The sequence below is a fragment of the Rattus norvegicus genome, chromosome 13 (genome assembly GCF_021556685.1).
Source record: "Rattus norvegicus strain SHRSP/BbbUtx chromosome 13, alternate assembly SHRSP_T2T, whole genome shotgun sequence".
Lineage (NCBI taxonomy): Eukaryota > Metazoa > Chordata > Mammalia > Rodentia > Muridae > Rattus > Rattus norvegicus.
The window spans coordinates 75,822,148-75,837,860 of NC_141546.1; the positions used below are offsets into that span (position 1 = coordinate 75,822,148).

General features: G+C 46.4%; 1 protein-coding gene and 1 long non-coding RNA gene across 2 annotated transcripts; one reads left to right on the forward strand and one right to left on the reverse strand.

The window, feature by feature from the left end:
• The first annotated feature begins 301 nt into the window (after nucleotides 1–301).
• Serpinc1 (serpin family C member 1) lies at nucleotides 302–14,570 on the forward strand. Its single transcript, NM_001012027.1, has 7 exons — nucleotides 302–394; nucleotides 2,466–2,835; nucleotides 6,461–6,676; nucleotides 7,999–8,136; nucleotides 10,133–10,523; nucleotides 12,205–12,269; nucleotides 14,317–14,570. Exons 1-7 carry the CDS (start codon nucleotides 354–356, stop codon nucleotides 14,491–14,493), a joined length of 1,398 nt encoding a protein of 465 aa, NP_001012027.1. The 5' UTR covers nucleotides 302–353; the 3' UTR covers nucleotides 14,494–14,570.
• Nucleotides 2,703–4,993, reverse strand: LOC148001721 (uncharacterized). Its single transcript, XR_015636064.1, has 2 exons — nucleotides 4,819–4,993; nucleotides 2,703–4,782 (listed from the first exon to the last, which is right to left on the reverse strand). It is a non-coding gene; the product is annotated as an uncharacterized LOC148001721 (long non-coding RNA).
• Nucleotides 14,571–15,713: the final 1,143 nt, after the last annotated feature.

The window sequence follows — 15,713 nt, forward strand, 5'->3', positions numbered from 1 at the left end:
CTTGAGGCACCAGAGCCTTTTCCCACAGAGCCCTCCTGAGTCAGGAATCTCCCAAGCCGGTTTGAATTCTCCATGTTCACCCCTTTACCTCCCAGAGATGAGAGGAATGAAGGGCTGTGGGCAAGAAGAGGGGCCACACTTTCCCTAGGCCTCACTGAACTTTAACGTTCTAATAATTAAACAACACGGTGCTTTGCTTAACCCTGGGAACTGGTCATCAGCCTTTGACCTCGGCCCTCCTCTCCTGACTGGCTCCCTCCCCCACCTGGCCTCTGGACCTCTCAGATTCAGAGGAAAGAACCGGAGGGATTGCTCAGCACTGTCTCCACGGCTTCTCTGCAGAAGCGTCCACCATGTATTCCCCGGGAATAGGAAGTGCGGTTGCTGGAGAGAGGTAAGTGGTGGGCTTTCCCTCTGTGAGCTCTTGCTTGGTTTTCTGACCTCTGAGGGACTCACAAGGATGGCCTATGACATTTTTGAGACGACCAGGCCGTCTCCCTGGTAGTTACTCAAAGACCTTTTTGGAAGATGTCACTTCACCTAAGCCACACCTAAGGTTCTTAGCTCCTTCAGAAGCAAGGGGCACCTCCCTTGAGAAGAGATGGGCAAACCAGAGGACACTTCCTCTAGGACAGCGTCCTAATTTGCTTTCCGCTCCTCTTCCTGGTCAACTGCCCCCAGCCTGTGTCTGTGACCCCTGACTTCCTCCCAAAGCCTTATTCCCCTTTCGTGACTCCTTTCTTGATATAGGTTGTTGGAGGAAGCTGGAAGGGAGGAGGTAGCCTGACCACTATGGTTCCTGTTTATACCCAGCAGAGCTTAGGGCTCCCTCAGCTTCTACTCACATTTCCAAATGCACCCAAGAACAAAATGGGAAAGACAAGATGACAGAGATGGTTCTCTCTCCTCTCCCTCCTCCCTCTCTCTCCTCTCCCCACTTCCCCTCTCTCATCTCCCTCCTCCCTCTCTCTCCTCTCCCTCCTCCCTCTCTCTCATCTCCCTCCTCCCTCTTTCCTCTCCCTCTTCCCTCTCTCTCCTCTCCCTCCTTCCCCTCTCTCCTCTCCCTCCTCCCCCTATCCCCTCTCTCTCCCCCACCTCTCACCCTTTTCTCTCCCTCCCCTTACCCCTCTCCCCTCCCTCATCCTCTCCCCTCCTGTCACTCTACCTGTTGGTGTCAGACCACACCAAAATCCTTTGGCTGCCCTCACCCTCCAGTTAGCCCATCTCCCAGTGGGCAGGCTACCTCAGCCAGGCTCTTCGGCACTCTGTGCCTGACTGTTTCTTCCAGAAGGGACTGGAAAGACTCAGTATTCAGATACAGACTCTTTCCTCTAGACTCAGGCACCCCAGAGCACATAGAGGTAGAGAATTTACTTCTTGGTTATTACATTATTGAGTATCCACATTCTCCTACCAGTCTCACTACTTCACTTTCTTTAATTGAGCTATTGGGTAGCCCAGGCTGCCCTCATGATCATGGTCCTCTTGCCTCAGCCTCCCGAATGTTGAGATTAATGGTATATACATCACCAACCTGGCTACTAGCTCATATTTTAGGAAGAGATATCAAGCTGGGCATGGTAGTGCATGCCTATAATCCCAGCGTTTGAGATCTGGAGGAAGGAAAATCAGAAGTTCAAGGTCATCCTCAGCTACATATTAAGAACGAGGCACCCTGGGCTACTGAGACCCTATTAATCCACGGCACCCTCAAATGAGATTATCTTTACTTTTAATGACTCAGTTAGAAGCTATTAAAAAATTCAGGGGACAGAAAATAATGAGGGCAGAAGTAAGGCTGGGGCAGTAAAGGTCAGAGGGCAAGGTTGTAGTAGTCATTGACTCTAGGGTCTGACTCAACAAGGAGGGGGAGGGGAGGGGAGGGAGCTGCATGACTTCCAGGTAGCTGGACTGGTGTCAGAATCCACTGGGTTGAAGGGTAGAAGAGCAGGTGTGTGTTGGAGGTGACAGCCCAGCAGGTCCCACCTCACTATGGAAGTAGGTGGGTCTTCAAGACCAAACTGCCCGGCCAGTAGTAAGTTTGGCCGTCTGAGTGCAGGCTGGGGCTGCGCATCTGGAGCCTTTCCTATCCAGCTGCCCTTTTGTTGTATTACCCCTCTTCGCCAAAGCCTGTCCTTTAAGATTCAGGCTAATGTCCATCCCTGTCTGGGGTTTCCCTGAACCCTTCAGGTGCTCTCTTCACTCTCTCGACTCTCTACTTGGTGCCTTGGGCTGCGCTGTCTGTCACAGAAACCCTGTGGACGACATCTGCATAGCGAAGCCCCGAGACATTCTTCCTTAGCCTAGCATGGACACACACACACACACACACACACACACACACACACACACACACACACACACACACTTTGCTCAAACGCCAAGAAGGCCAGAATCCTACGCTTCTCAGGAATAAGACTGTGGTGGTCGGTGGGGATGGAGAGTCACGGTTCTGTCCCTTGTAGGAAGCTTTGTCTCCTCTCTCTGCTACTCATTGGTGCCTTGGGCTGTGCTGTCTGTCATGGAAACCCTGTGGACGACATCTGCATAGCGAAGCCCCGAGACATCCCCGTGAACCCCATGTGCATTTACCGCTCCCCTGCGAAGAAGGCCACGGAGGAGGATGTCCTAGAGCAGAAGGTTCCGGAAGCCACCAACCGGCGGGTCTGGGAACTGTCCAAGGCCAATTCTCGATTTGCCACTAACTTCTATCAGCACCTGGCAGACTCCAAGAACGACAACGACAACATTTTCCTGTCACCCTTGAGCATCTCCACGGCGTTTGCTATGACCAAGCTGGGTGCTTGTAATAACACCCTCAAGCAGCTGATGGAGGTAGAGCGTAAAGCCCCTTCCTCTTTCCTTGCCAGGGAGCATCTCTTGGACTTCCTTATGTCTGACCACACAGCAGGTTGTGTAGGGGATCTCACTGTGGGCGACCATTTTCTTTGAATCACTACTTCACGTGTTAGGATAATTTTTCTTTTTTTTTTCTTTTTTTAAAAATTTATTTATTCATTATATATGAGTACACTGTCGCTGTCTTCAGACACACCAGAGGAGGGCATCAGATCTCATTACAGATGGTTGTGAGCCACCATGTGGTTGCTGGGAATTGAACTCAGGACCTCTGGAAGAGCAGTCGGTGCTCTTAACCACTGAGCCATCTCTCCAGCCCCTTTTTGAGAGTTTTGAAGGTTTTTTTTTTCTGTGTAGCCCAGCATGACCCCAAACTTACTATATGTAGCTCTAGTTGGTTGTGACCTTGTGATGATCACCTGGCCTCAGCTTCATGAGTAGAAGAATTACAAGTGTTAGCTACCATGTGACTAATTATTTTAATTAGGCAAGGAGTTATTACCTGGATGTTTTCCTCATAAATGTTTCCTAGTCTCTCCCTTCTCAAAATTATTTTACTTATTATTGTTTGAGGGGAGCACACCTGTGCCATGGCATGTGTGTGGAGATCAGAGGACAACTTCCGAGAGCTGATTCCCTCCTCCTACCTTGTTGAAGGAAGCTCTCTCATTTCCACACACCACATAGGCCAGGCTACTCCCTGCAAGCCCCCTGGTTACCTGTACTTCCCATACTGCTATAGGGGTGCTGGGATTCTAGATGCAAGTCACTGCGGGTGGCTTCTTGTGGGTTCTAGGGACCAAATGCAGATCATCAAGCTTGATGGGTAATGCTTTTCTGCTGACTCATCTCGCCAGCTCATACTCTATGCTATTCATAGAGGAGAAGATTGGTATCACTTTTCTTTTCAGTCATTCTCTGTCTGTCTGTCTGTCTGTCTGTCTGTCTCTCTGTCTGTCTGTCTGTCTGTCTGTCTCTCTCTCTCTCTCTCTCTCTCTGTGTGTGTGTGTGTGTGTGTGTGTGTGTGTGTGTGTGTTCTGCCCCCTTTCCTTCTCCATCTCTGTCACAGTCTCTCTTTCTCCTCTGTCTTTCTCTCCCTCCTCCCCCATTCATTTTCGAGACAGTGTCTCACAATGTTTCACTCACGTTGCTCTTGAACTGGAGGTCCTCCTGCTTCTACTTCCCAAGTGCTGGGGTTACAGGTGTGTACTCTGTCCAGTTATTTGTATATTCTTTCATTTGATCATTTGTATGTTTTTTTTTTTAATCCGGCACTACCTCTGTGCTGGACCATATGCTGGGTGGAGACTCCATTCCCTGCCCTGGTAGGGAAAGACAGTTTGCCATGCAGTGAGCTCGAGCAGTGTGGCTCTTGGCGGAGACTCTAGGTCACTCAAAGAGGCAGGCTGTTTTAGAGCTAGGGGCAGTACTGAGCACTTCAGCTCAGTGGTTCCTCCACCCCTTCTCGGCAGGTCAGGGAAGAAGGGGGATAAAGTGGAGCGAGATAACAAGAGATGTCATGACTGAGGCAGGCCCTGGTGTCACCCCAAGCCATGGCTGGAAGCATGAGAGCCCTACTCCACCCTTGGCTTGAGTGCCCAGCTGGCTTTCTTCAGGTCTCACTCTGGAAAAAAGCTCAATGACAGGGAGGCCCTCCAGCATGGCATACACTGTCCTCTGAACACGAGACATGGAGGTCTGGGAGATAAAAGGGTTTACTTCCCTCTCCCCAGACAGCTGTTTCCCACTGAACAGCACTGATGCGTTCAGACTCAGGCATGCGGTTCTCCACACCTCCGCTCCACAGAAGGCCTAACTTTCAGAGGCTCCGTATTCTGCTTCTCTGTCCCGAGCATACAAGAGACTGTCCTTGCCCCGTTGTGTGTTCCTGATACTCTTGTGAATGAATGGGGGCTGGCAGCACTGATGCTCTTGTGAATGAATGGGGGCTGGCAGCACTGATGCTCTTGTGAATGAATGGGGGCTGGCAGCACATTAGAACTCCTCTTGGGGCGTTCAGGCCCCAGTCTCAAGCACTTCCTTATATTCTGTCTCTGTTCCCTGCATGCGAGTGTAAACAAGACCTTTCCTATAAAAATAAACGAGAGCTGGAGATGCAGCTCAGTGATGGAGTACATGGCTAGTCATATGCAGAATTCAGGGCTTACTCTATCGGTGCAAAATAAAACCAGGAAGAAAAACCCACCAGAGGCAGAACAACACTGTTAATCCACACATGTCCTCCAAGTCCCTTCTACATATCTTACGGTGTACGTTATCAAACATAGAAAAATGGGGTATGATTCTCTTTAGAAACCTATGGCACTTTTAGTCCACAAGTGATAAAAAGGGACCTGGGGAGAGGGCTCAATTAGTAAAGTGCTTTGCCTTGCATGTACCAAGTCCTGAGTTTGAGCTCCAGAACCCATGTACACGGCATGGTGCACAGAACCCATGTACACGGGCATGGTGCACAGAACCCATGTACACGGGCATGGTGCACATGCTTGTTAATGCCAGCACCAGGGAGGTAGAGATAGAAGACAGATCCCTTGCCGGCCAGCCATCTTACCCTAATGAGCCAGCTCCAGAGCAGTGAGAGACCCTGACTTACATCAGGGGAAAGGTAGGTGTGGAGAGACAGCTCAGAGGTTTAAAGAGCTTCCCTTTCTTCCAGAGGACCCACGTTAGATGTTCAGCACCATGTTTGGCAGTTCGTAACCTCCTGTAACTCCAGCTACACAAAACCCAGCGTCTTCTCCTGGCCTCTTGAGGCACCCACATATATGAGGCACATATTCACCACCCCCAAAATAAACACAACTTTTTTCAAAAAAGGAGAAGAAGGTGTATGGCACCGAGTAACAATATTCGAGGTTGTCATCTGACCTCTCCGGCCATGTGCATACACGCCTGTGTGCTCACACACAGCATATCCCACCTGAGGAACGAGCACGGAGAGGTGGGGAAGCAGCCTTACCATTTTGTGCTGTCAATGAAGAAGGTGGTCATGTGGGTCTATGGCAGCTTCCACAGCTCTGACTGACACATGTGTGGCTCTTAAGTCCCTTTTAGATCTAACACTGTGATTCATTTATTTCCTTCTGACACAAATCTTTTCCTCTCTCAGACCTTCTATAACCAGTATTCCAGAGCCCTCAAGAGTGCTGACCCAAGCAAATGCTGTGAGAATGCTTGTTACAAGGAGATGCACTATCTTGGGTCCTTTAGGTGTCCGTAATTACCAAGAGGACATCTCCCTTAGCAGTGAGAAAGCACCATGCATTAGACTACAGTCCCTTGAAGACCTGGTGGTGTTCCTGTCTCTTAATCTTTCCTAATTATGTTTCCTGCCCTTTATTTTTTTCTTGTTTATTTGTTTAAAAAAATAACCTAGGAAGCGCAAGGCCCTGGGTTCGGTCCCCAGCTCCGAAAAAAAAAAAAAAAAAAAAATAAGAGCTGAGTGAGTGTTTATGCTGTGCCAGGCACTGTGCTGGAGGGAACTAACAGCTCAGATGGCTCTGAGTCCAGCACTGTACTCTGCACCCATGGTAACTGACTGCCCAACCATACCACTGCCATCTTCTTTTGTTATCTATAGGTTTTTAAATTTGATACCATCTCCGAGAAGACATCCGACCAGATCCACTTCTTCTTTGCCAAACTGAACTGCCGACTCTATCGAAAAGCCAACAAGTCCTCTAACTTGGTGTCAGCCAACCGCCTTTTTGGAGACAAATCCCTTACCTTCAATGAGAGCTATCAAGACGTTAGTGAGATTGTCTATGGAGCCAAGCTTCAGCCCCTGGACTTCAAGGTGAGTTGTTGAGGTCAGAGTCCCTGCCACACAGACTGAGGAGGGAGAGAAACAGAATCCAAACAAACACCACAGTCCTTGACAATGGCTGGTGGAGCCCGAGGACAAATCAGAACCCACAGAACAAACCCTTCCTTAAGGCTTCACAGAGCAATGGTCCTCAAGCCTTCAGTTATAGAGGCTCCTCTTAAGGTGTACAAGCAATAGCTTTTCATTTCATCTACCAAGTTCAAATACGTCGTGGTAAATGAAATTGGTGCACGATGTGTGTTACATGCTCCCTCAGAGATTCTTGAAGCACACAAGCCTAATGTTTTGAGGAAGTAACTCAGCAAAGAGATGCCTTGATTTCTGTTGTAGTTACTGTCTCATTGCTGTGAAGAGACAGCATGACCAACAAAACTCCATAAAAGAAAACATTTCGTTGAGGGCTTACTTACAATTTCATAATGTTAGTCCATTTCCTTTATGGCAGAAAGCGCGGTGGCAGACAGGCAGGCATGGGGCTGAAAACTTACATCCTGACAGGGAAGACAGAGAAAGAGAGAGATGGCAAAGCCCATTCCCAGTTACGCATCTCCTCATCTTAATCCTTTTCAAAAATCCTTAATCAGCGGGGGACTAAGCGTGCGAATCTATGAGCCTCTGGGGCTATTTCCATTCTAACCTCCACGGCATCTTTCTGTTAGCATTTTCTCTTCCTTTCTTTCTACTCCTTCCGACCCCCAGATAGGGTTTCACTATGTAGCCCTGACTGATTGGGAACTCACTCTGTAGACCAGGCTACAGAACTCTCAGAGATACGCCTTCCTAGTGCTGGAATTAGAGGTGTGAGCCACCGCTCACTGGTCAGTATTGTCTACATTCCTTTGACTACAGGGCACACTCCCCTCCCATCCTCTGAACTGTATCATTAGGCATTTCCTCCCGCAGACTGTTTGGAGATTATGCTTCTATGAGTTTAGGGTTTTCAGAGTCACGGTAGGTAACATGGACATCATACCTCCTTCTGCCCTTAGCCTGACTTTCCCTTTCGTCTGTCCTGATCCTGTGTCTCCTCCTCTTTCCTTTTCTGCTTATAACATTTATGGACAGGCTGGGCTCTGAGTGTGACCCTGTTATAACAAATGATTAACTCCATGAAAAAGTCAGTGACTGTATGACGACTGAGAGTTCCTCGGTGCGGGCTAAAGTGATGGCTTCTTAACCAATCATCGGAAAAGAGCGGGAAATGAGGGGCAAAGGAAATTCTGCGCGGGGGAACTGAAAGACAGAGCTAATGAGTGGAACAGGTGGGTAGGATTATTTCCTGTTTTCCTTAGGAGAATCCGGAGCAATCCAGAGTGACCATCAACAACTGGGTAGCTAATAAGACTGAAGGCCGCATCAAAGACGTCATCCCCCAAGGAGCCATTGATGAGCTCACTGCCCTGGTGCTGGTTAACACCATTTACTTCAAGGTATTTCAGCTGCTCCTGAGGAGATCCCAGGGACTTCCTCTCACTATTCCTCTACTAAGCATGTGTAGTCAAATCCCTCCTGAAGTGGCCCATGCCTGGCCTAGGCAACCATATGGATTTGCTGAGAGCTCAGAGGTCCAGAGGCTTAGTAGCATCCCCAGGTTGGGGCAGACTGTGTGAATTTACTAACAGAGCACTCTTCAAGATATGACAAAATTGCACACTTGTGTGACAATTTCTGCCATCCAATTAATGTTTTCTTTTCTTTTTTAAATTTTGAGACAGGGCATTATGTAGCTCCGGTTGTCCTGGAACTTGCTAAGTAGACCAGGCTGGCCTTGAGCTCACAGAGATCCACCTGCTTCTGTCTCCCGAGTGCTGGGATTAAAGGTGTGCATGCTATCAAGCCCAGCTCTTTTACTGTGTTTAAAATCAGAAACAAAATGATTTTACTGACAATCGTCAGTGATGGAGTCCCCACTGCCGAGAACAACTCCTATTTAACTGGTTCCTTGGACGGTCCAGGTGTTGGGCTCACCGGAGGAAGAGAGGGACTGTTCTGTATATGGCTTGTTTTCCTCACAGAGGCCAGGGTTCTGAGGACTGCTCCTATTTGATTCCAATGATGTGGAACAGGGGAGGACAGTGGGAATGAACACCGCCAACACTCTGGGGGACCGTCCCTGCAGAGCAGCTGGAAGTGTGACATGTGTTGTTTATCCTCAGGCAGTCCTTCTTTCTCCACGTGGCCTGAAGACTTAGCCTGCCACTGCTACTGTCAATCACTCTGCCTCTTGGAGCTTCCCTCTCCTCAGGAACGGAGTAGACTGCATTTCCACAGCGTGCTGTTACCCCTTACTGTTTATGGAATAACTTGCTATTTATTGATACTCTAGATCCTCGAACCACCGAAGTGAGACCCTGGACCATTTGTGCAGTATTATTTCTTTGTTTTAAAGCTTGACTCCTTGTTTCTAAGTGTATGAATTCTCGCGAGTTACTGGGGAGTTACTGGGAACTTTCCTATGGCCTATGGTAATGAGGACTCATCTCTTTTATAGGCTTACCAAAAGGATAGAGAAGGTAACACAGGTGAAGAACTTGGGTGTTATACACGCTTAGAGCACACAGTTAACATTGTAAAGTCGTTGACTCTTTCTAGTGCCTAACTTGTGGGTGAGAAACTACCTCTCAGAAGAGTTAATTGACTAATTTCAAGAGCAAAGAGCAGAGAAAGATAAGGAACAAGGCAGGAAGCCCAGCCGGGGCCATTCCCTGACTGGTGGGACTTCCAGACAAATCGCTGGGATTGCTGTCTGAGTCTGGCCTCTAACTCAGCAGGCACAGAGCACAGAGTTCTGGAGGTCGGCACTGGGAAAGGCTGGTGGACAGCAGACAACATGAGATGGAATGAACTTGCGAGGGACAGTAGGTTATTCTAGGGGTTAGACTTTCCTGACTTAAAAACAACAAGAACAAGAACAAAACAAGAACAAGAACAAGAACAAGAACAAGAACAAGAACAACAACAACAACAACAACAACAACAACAACAACAAAACAGACAACAACAAAAACGCAATGCCGGGTTGGCAAGATGGCTCAGTTGGTAAAGGGGCTCGTCCCACATCTGGCAGCCTGAGTTTCAACATGGAGCCCACATGGTGGGAGGAAAGAACCATTTCCTGAACAATGATAAATTGTCCTCTGATGTCCACATACTCACAGAGGCATGGCCCTCCTCTCAAATGTTTAAAAAAAAAAGGAAATATTGGTGGAAATATAAAAAACTATAGAAAAAACAGAACAAAACACAGAAATAACTGCATCACGCAGGCATAGTTATTAGCTTTGCAATGCATTTTTACTTCTTTTCCAATAACTACATTTATATGTTGATACAATCAGATAATAACGATTATGTCCCAGAGCAGTAAGTATCCTGCTAGGATATTTTTGTTCTTGCTTTATTATTCTCCTACTTGACCTCTTTCAGGGCCTGTGGAAGTCAAAGTTCAGCCCTGAGAACACAAGGAAGGAACCATTCCACAAAGTTGATGGGCAGTCATGCCTGGTGCCCATGATGTACCAGGAAGGCAAATTCAAATACAGGCGTGTGGGAGAGGGTACCCAGGTGCTAGAGATGCCCTTCAAGGGGGACGACATCACCATGGTGCTCATCCTGCCCAAGCCTGAGAAGAGCCTGGCTAAGGTGGAGCAGGAACTCACCCCGGAGCTGCTGCAGGAGTGGCTGGATGAGCTGTCGGAGGTCATGCTTGTGGTCCACGTGCCCCGCTTCCGCATCGAGGACAGCTTCAGTCTGAAGGAGCAGCTGCAAGACATGGGCCTTGTTGATCTCTTCAGCCCTGAGAAGTCCCAACTCCCAGGTTGGTAGAGGGGAGAACTGCCTCCTTTCCACTCCAAGGTGGTTTAACCAAAAGTGAGAGAATCAAGGAAAGTACAGTGAAGAGTGCCAAGCCAGAGTATCAGGATTCTGATTGTGGCTCTGTGCTAAGCTTGGGGTGATGCCTTGCCCTTCTTAGCCTCCCTGTGAGAGAGTGTGTGCTCTTGCTTCCAGGAGTGCAACCAGCATGTCTGTCACTCCATGATTCTGTATCTAATGGGAGTCAAACCAGGTGGGGAAGAATTTGAAAAAGCATTGGAATTCAAAGAGACAGGCATGAAAATCCAGGCCATGTTGAGACCTATAATTCCAGCATTGGGAGGTAGGGTAGAACATTAGAGTGTTCCAGGCCAGCCTAGGCTATATAACAAGATCTTGTCCCAAAAGTAAATAAAATAGGGCCTAGAGAGACATCTTAGCAGTTAAGAGCGTGTATTATAATATTAACTTAACACATTATTAATATATTAATAACAATAACTAATTTAATAATACATTATTGCAGAAGATCCAGGATCAGTTTCCAGAACCCATGGTAGACAGCTCACAATTTTCTGTTACTCCAGTTCCAGGGGATCTGACTCCATAGGCACCTTCACTCCTGCACTCATGTACACACACACAGACATACAGACACACAAGACACACACACACACACTCACACACACTCTCATACAATGTCTCTCTCTCACACACACACACTCACACAATCTTGATAAAAATAAAATGTGATAGTAAATTAAAATTAAAAATGAACCTTAGCTGGAAGAGGTGCATGCCTTTGATACCTGCACTTGAGAGGCAGAGGCAGGCAGATCTCTGAGACTGAGGTCAGCCTGATCAACAGAGTGAGTGCCTGGATAGTTAAGGCTGCACAGAGAAACCCTGTCCTGAAAAAAACAAAATAAATACGTAAATAAAGAAATAATTTTAGGGCTGGAGAGATGGCTCAGTGGTTGGGAGCACTGACTGTTCTTCCAGAAGTCCTGAGTTCAATTCCCAGCAACCACATGGTGGCTCACAACCATCTGTAATTGGGATCTGATGTCCTCTTTCTTATGTGTTTGAAGACAGCTACAGTGCACTCATATGCATAAAATAAATAAGTAATCCTTTAAAATAAATTTTTAAAAAAGGCCAGCTCAGATTACACAAAGATTTTATCTAAAAATGACTTAGATCAGGTAATTAGATTTAACTTTATTGGGCTATCTTTAGCTTTGAAAGCCAAACGTTTAAAAAAAATGTTATCAGACTAGAAAGACATATTTTTGCTAGACAGAGTAAAGTTTTTCTTTAAAATGGGGTCCCACGAGGCTGGAGAGATGGCTCAGTGGTTAAGAGCACTGACTGCTCTTCCAGAGATCTTGAGTTCAATTCCCAGCAACCACATGGTGGCTCGCAACCTTCTGTGATGGGATTCAATGCCCTCTTCTGGTGTGTCTGACAATGTACTCACATACATAAAATACATTTTAAAAAATTAAAAAAAAAAAAGAATGGGGTACCACCCTTCCACCTTCCCAAAAAAGTTGACATCAGATTAAATTCACAAAATAACTTGCTGTTTTTAAAAGGTATCCACTGAAGGAGTGAGGGGATTATTAGGGAAGCTCAGCATCTGCTTCTCAAACCACAGTCCCCCTCCCTGTTCTTCCTTCCAGGGATCATTGCTGAAGGCAGGGACGACCTCTTTGTCTCCGATGCATTCCACAAAGCGTTTCTTGAGGTGAGTTCAGCTTCCTCCACCCTCTGCCTTTTTTGCATTTTATCAATCTGCACTTCGGGAGTCTCCCGCTGCTCTTCTGGTGGAGACAGCCTTCTACCCGCAGCAGAGGACTGTGGCAGAGTCACCTCTGCAGTCCATCATATACACACGGAGAAGCTTGCAGTCTTCTCCATGACGTCTGCCTCAGTATGGCACTTCAAGTGAACCCTCAAGCTTCTCTCCTGTCAGAGAGGCATATTTAGAGGGTAGCCCAAGGAAAAGGAGTCAGCAAAGGCCACGAAGGAGAGAGAGAACCCTAAGATGCTTCAGGGATGTGACAAGCATGGAGTAAGACTGAAACGGATCCTGGACAGAGTGGGAGGGACGTTCACAAGTGAAGAGGGTGAAGGGCAACTGAACACAAGGAAGAGGGTTACTGATGAGTACGGGTCACCTCAGCATCATGTGTTCTACAACTATCTCAATACATAGCATTTCAGGAGACAGCTGGCACACGTTGATCTTGAGGGATTAACCACACACAGTGGTGTGCTGGGCCTGAGAAGCTCCAGGGAGGAAATGAGTAGAGTATTGACTGCTCAGCCCGGCTTCCCCCAGCTGAGGTGTGCATAGAATCGTGCGCTAGCTAAGTTGTGGCAGCTTGTAGTTGTCCTAGTTCTTAGGTACTGAAGTGTGAACCCATAGCTTTAGATGGGGATCCTTAGAGTCATCCTGGAGACTGAAGGGTGGAGCCTGAGAACTTGTTTCTTTTTGTTGATTTGTTTTTTGAGACAGGGTTTCTCCCTGTAGCCCTGGCCCTCCCGAAACTTGTTGGAGAATCTTGTCTCTAGACAGATCCTTCGGAGATTTTCACAATTAGGTTTGAGGCCCAATGGTGTAGGCTGTTCTTCATGGAAGATTGTGAGCAGGAGATGGGCCAAAGCTTACAGGACTTGGGTTTGCAAAGAAAGGTTGCAATCAGAGAAATGTTCAGAGTATAGAGCGAGAGAACTAATTCTAGGATCAAAGCAAGCTTAGTGGAAACTAAGGGAAGCAGAAAGACGAGGGACAGGAGGTCAGAACTTGCTGATCGCACCACTTAGAATTGAATCCTAGAACAAACATGAAATAGATACCGGACACCAAAGGGAAGGAAACAAACAAAACCCAAAGCATTAACCAGCCCCTCAAAGCACAGAGAGTGCCACGTACTTTATTTATAGTCAGGGACAGAATTGCCACAATTCCTGGCCAGCCTGGTCTATACAGAAAGTTAAAGGTTAGCAAGGTGTGTACGCACAGACACACACACAGGAACCAGGAATAGACACCTGACACAGGAGGCTCTTGAATGGCAGGCTAGCCTGTCCCAGAGTGCCCAGCAAGATCCCATCCCGGAGAAGTCAGTAATGTCAACAGTTGTCGTTTTCTGAAGGCATCCCTTCATATGTGTCATTGTTCAAATACTGTTTTTTTCTGGTTATTACTCCAAGAAAAACACCTCACACAACTGGAGAACTGTCTTTTCATAAGAAAAACAGCTCACGTAACTGGAGAACTGTCTTTTCATAAGAAAAACACCTCACGTAACTGGAGAACTGTCTTTTCATAAGAAAAACACTTCACGTAACTGGAGAACTGTCTTTTCATAAGAAAAACACCCCACGTAACTGGAGAACCGTCTTTTCCTAAGCCACAGGTTCTTAGTGACTTTTTTGGGTAGTTATAGTTAGGATTTCCTTATGCTTTAACAGTGAATCTATTTAAATTGCAGATCTTTGATTTTGAGTCTGAATTTCTCTTAGCAGTTGTTCAAAACAATGCTCTGTGATAGTGTTCAAAGACACTACCAGAATGTGACTTCTAGTTCAGAGATTACACTTGTGGAACTCTTGCAAGGCTCTGGATGAGCGCAGTGCATTACATACACTGGATGTTAAGAATGAGTAGGTTTCTGGAGGGAACCATTGTGTCCAAGTGTTACTAGGGTGAGCTGCTGGGTCTGTGTGTGACTGTGTCTAGGATGGTCTGTAGGGTAGCTAATGTTTGTTTCCTATGTAACCTGCAGGTAAATGAGGAAGGCAGTGAAGCAGCAGCGAGTACTTCTGTCGTGATTACTGGCCGGTCACTGAACCCCAGTAGGGTGACCTTCAAGGCCAACAGGCCCTTCCTGGTTCTTATAAGGGAAGTCGCACTGAACACTATTATATTCATGGGGAGAGTGTCTAATCCTTGTGTGAACTAAAATATTCTTAATCTTTGCACCTTTTCCTATCTCGGTGTTTGTTAATGGAAGTAAAAATAAATATGACTGCCACCTCACGAGAATGGACTTGACCACTGGAAGACAAGAGACTCAAGTACAGACGCTACTGGGGTACTCAGGAAAATGACAATTTTCAGTTTCTCTCTACCCAGTAATCACTTTTGGGTAAATGAAAGGGAAGAAGCCAGCCATGGTGGCATATACCTATATCCTAGTACTTTTGAAGGGAGAAGCTGGGCAATCAGGAGGTAAGGCGAGCTGAGGCTGGGGTGTGGTGAAAGACCCTGTCTCAAGTTGTCTTTTCTCCTCCCAAAAGTAGAAAAGAAAACTGTAAAAACAAGAGGTAAGTATATTATTATTTCATTTTGGAGGACAGCAGGCATCTTGAAAAGGTAGAGGTGCCTTAAATTCTCATTCTTCTGCCATACTACAAACTAACAAAACAAAACAAACACACACAAATCAACTTACCTCTATATAGGAAAGACAGAGATTCAAATATGAGTATTAAACGTTTTATTTCTCAAACCACTCACATGCATAATGTTCTTATACACAGTGTCAAAATAAAGAGAAAATGCATTTTTATACAATTTCAAGTATACATTAACAGACTTCTCAGATTACTAGCCAAGTTGCTAAGATTTCATTCACATTGTTCTTAAAGCTGTTCAACGAGAAAGCTTTTGCTAACTGCTTTAAATATGTTTATAGAAACCCACATCTTAACTCTTCTTTGAATCTCTCCCTCCCTTGACCCTCGTGCCCTCCCCCCTCCCCGACACAATGGGCTCCAGGGGCTCTAGGAGACATGCTACCCCTCCAAGAACTATTGGCTTGTCCAGGGAAAGACAGATTCTACAGGAGGAGAGTCAGGGTCCCCTGTCACACAGGGGACCCAAGCTCAGTACTTAGCTGTGACACAGTTCTGGATAATATTTTAGTGCCATTGTTTTCGCTTGAAAACAAATCAAAAAATCTTTTAAAATCAAAAACAGAAAAAAACTACCACAAAACATGATTTTTTTAAAGATATAATTTGGCAGTTAAAAAATAATTCAATGAGAATAAAATTTCCCCCAGAAAAAAAAAAATCCAAAATCAGGGTAAGTATTTTGAACTCTTATTTAGTGGTTCTTTTTCCCTTTGGCAGGGAATGCTTGGGGGCAGCTTAAAAAATGTGGCATTTGTGTTCACAT

Coding starts and splice junctions, on each gene's coding strand:
- Serpinc1 (NM_001012027.1), top strand. CDS start 354: ATGTATTCCCCGGGAATAGGAAGTGCGGTTGCTGGAGAGAG. Junction 395..2,465: donor AGTGCGGTTGCTGGAGAGAG/GTAAGTGGTGGG, acceptor TGTCCCTTGTAG/GAAGCTTTGTCTCCTCTCTC. Junction 2,836..6,460: donor CCCTCAAGCAGCTGATGGAG/GTAGAGCGTAAA, acceptor TGTTATCTATAG/GTTTTTAAATTTGATACCAT.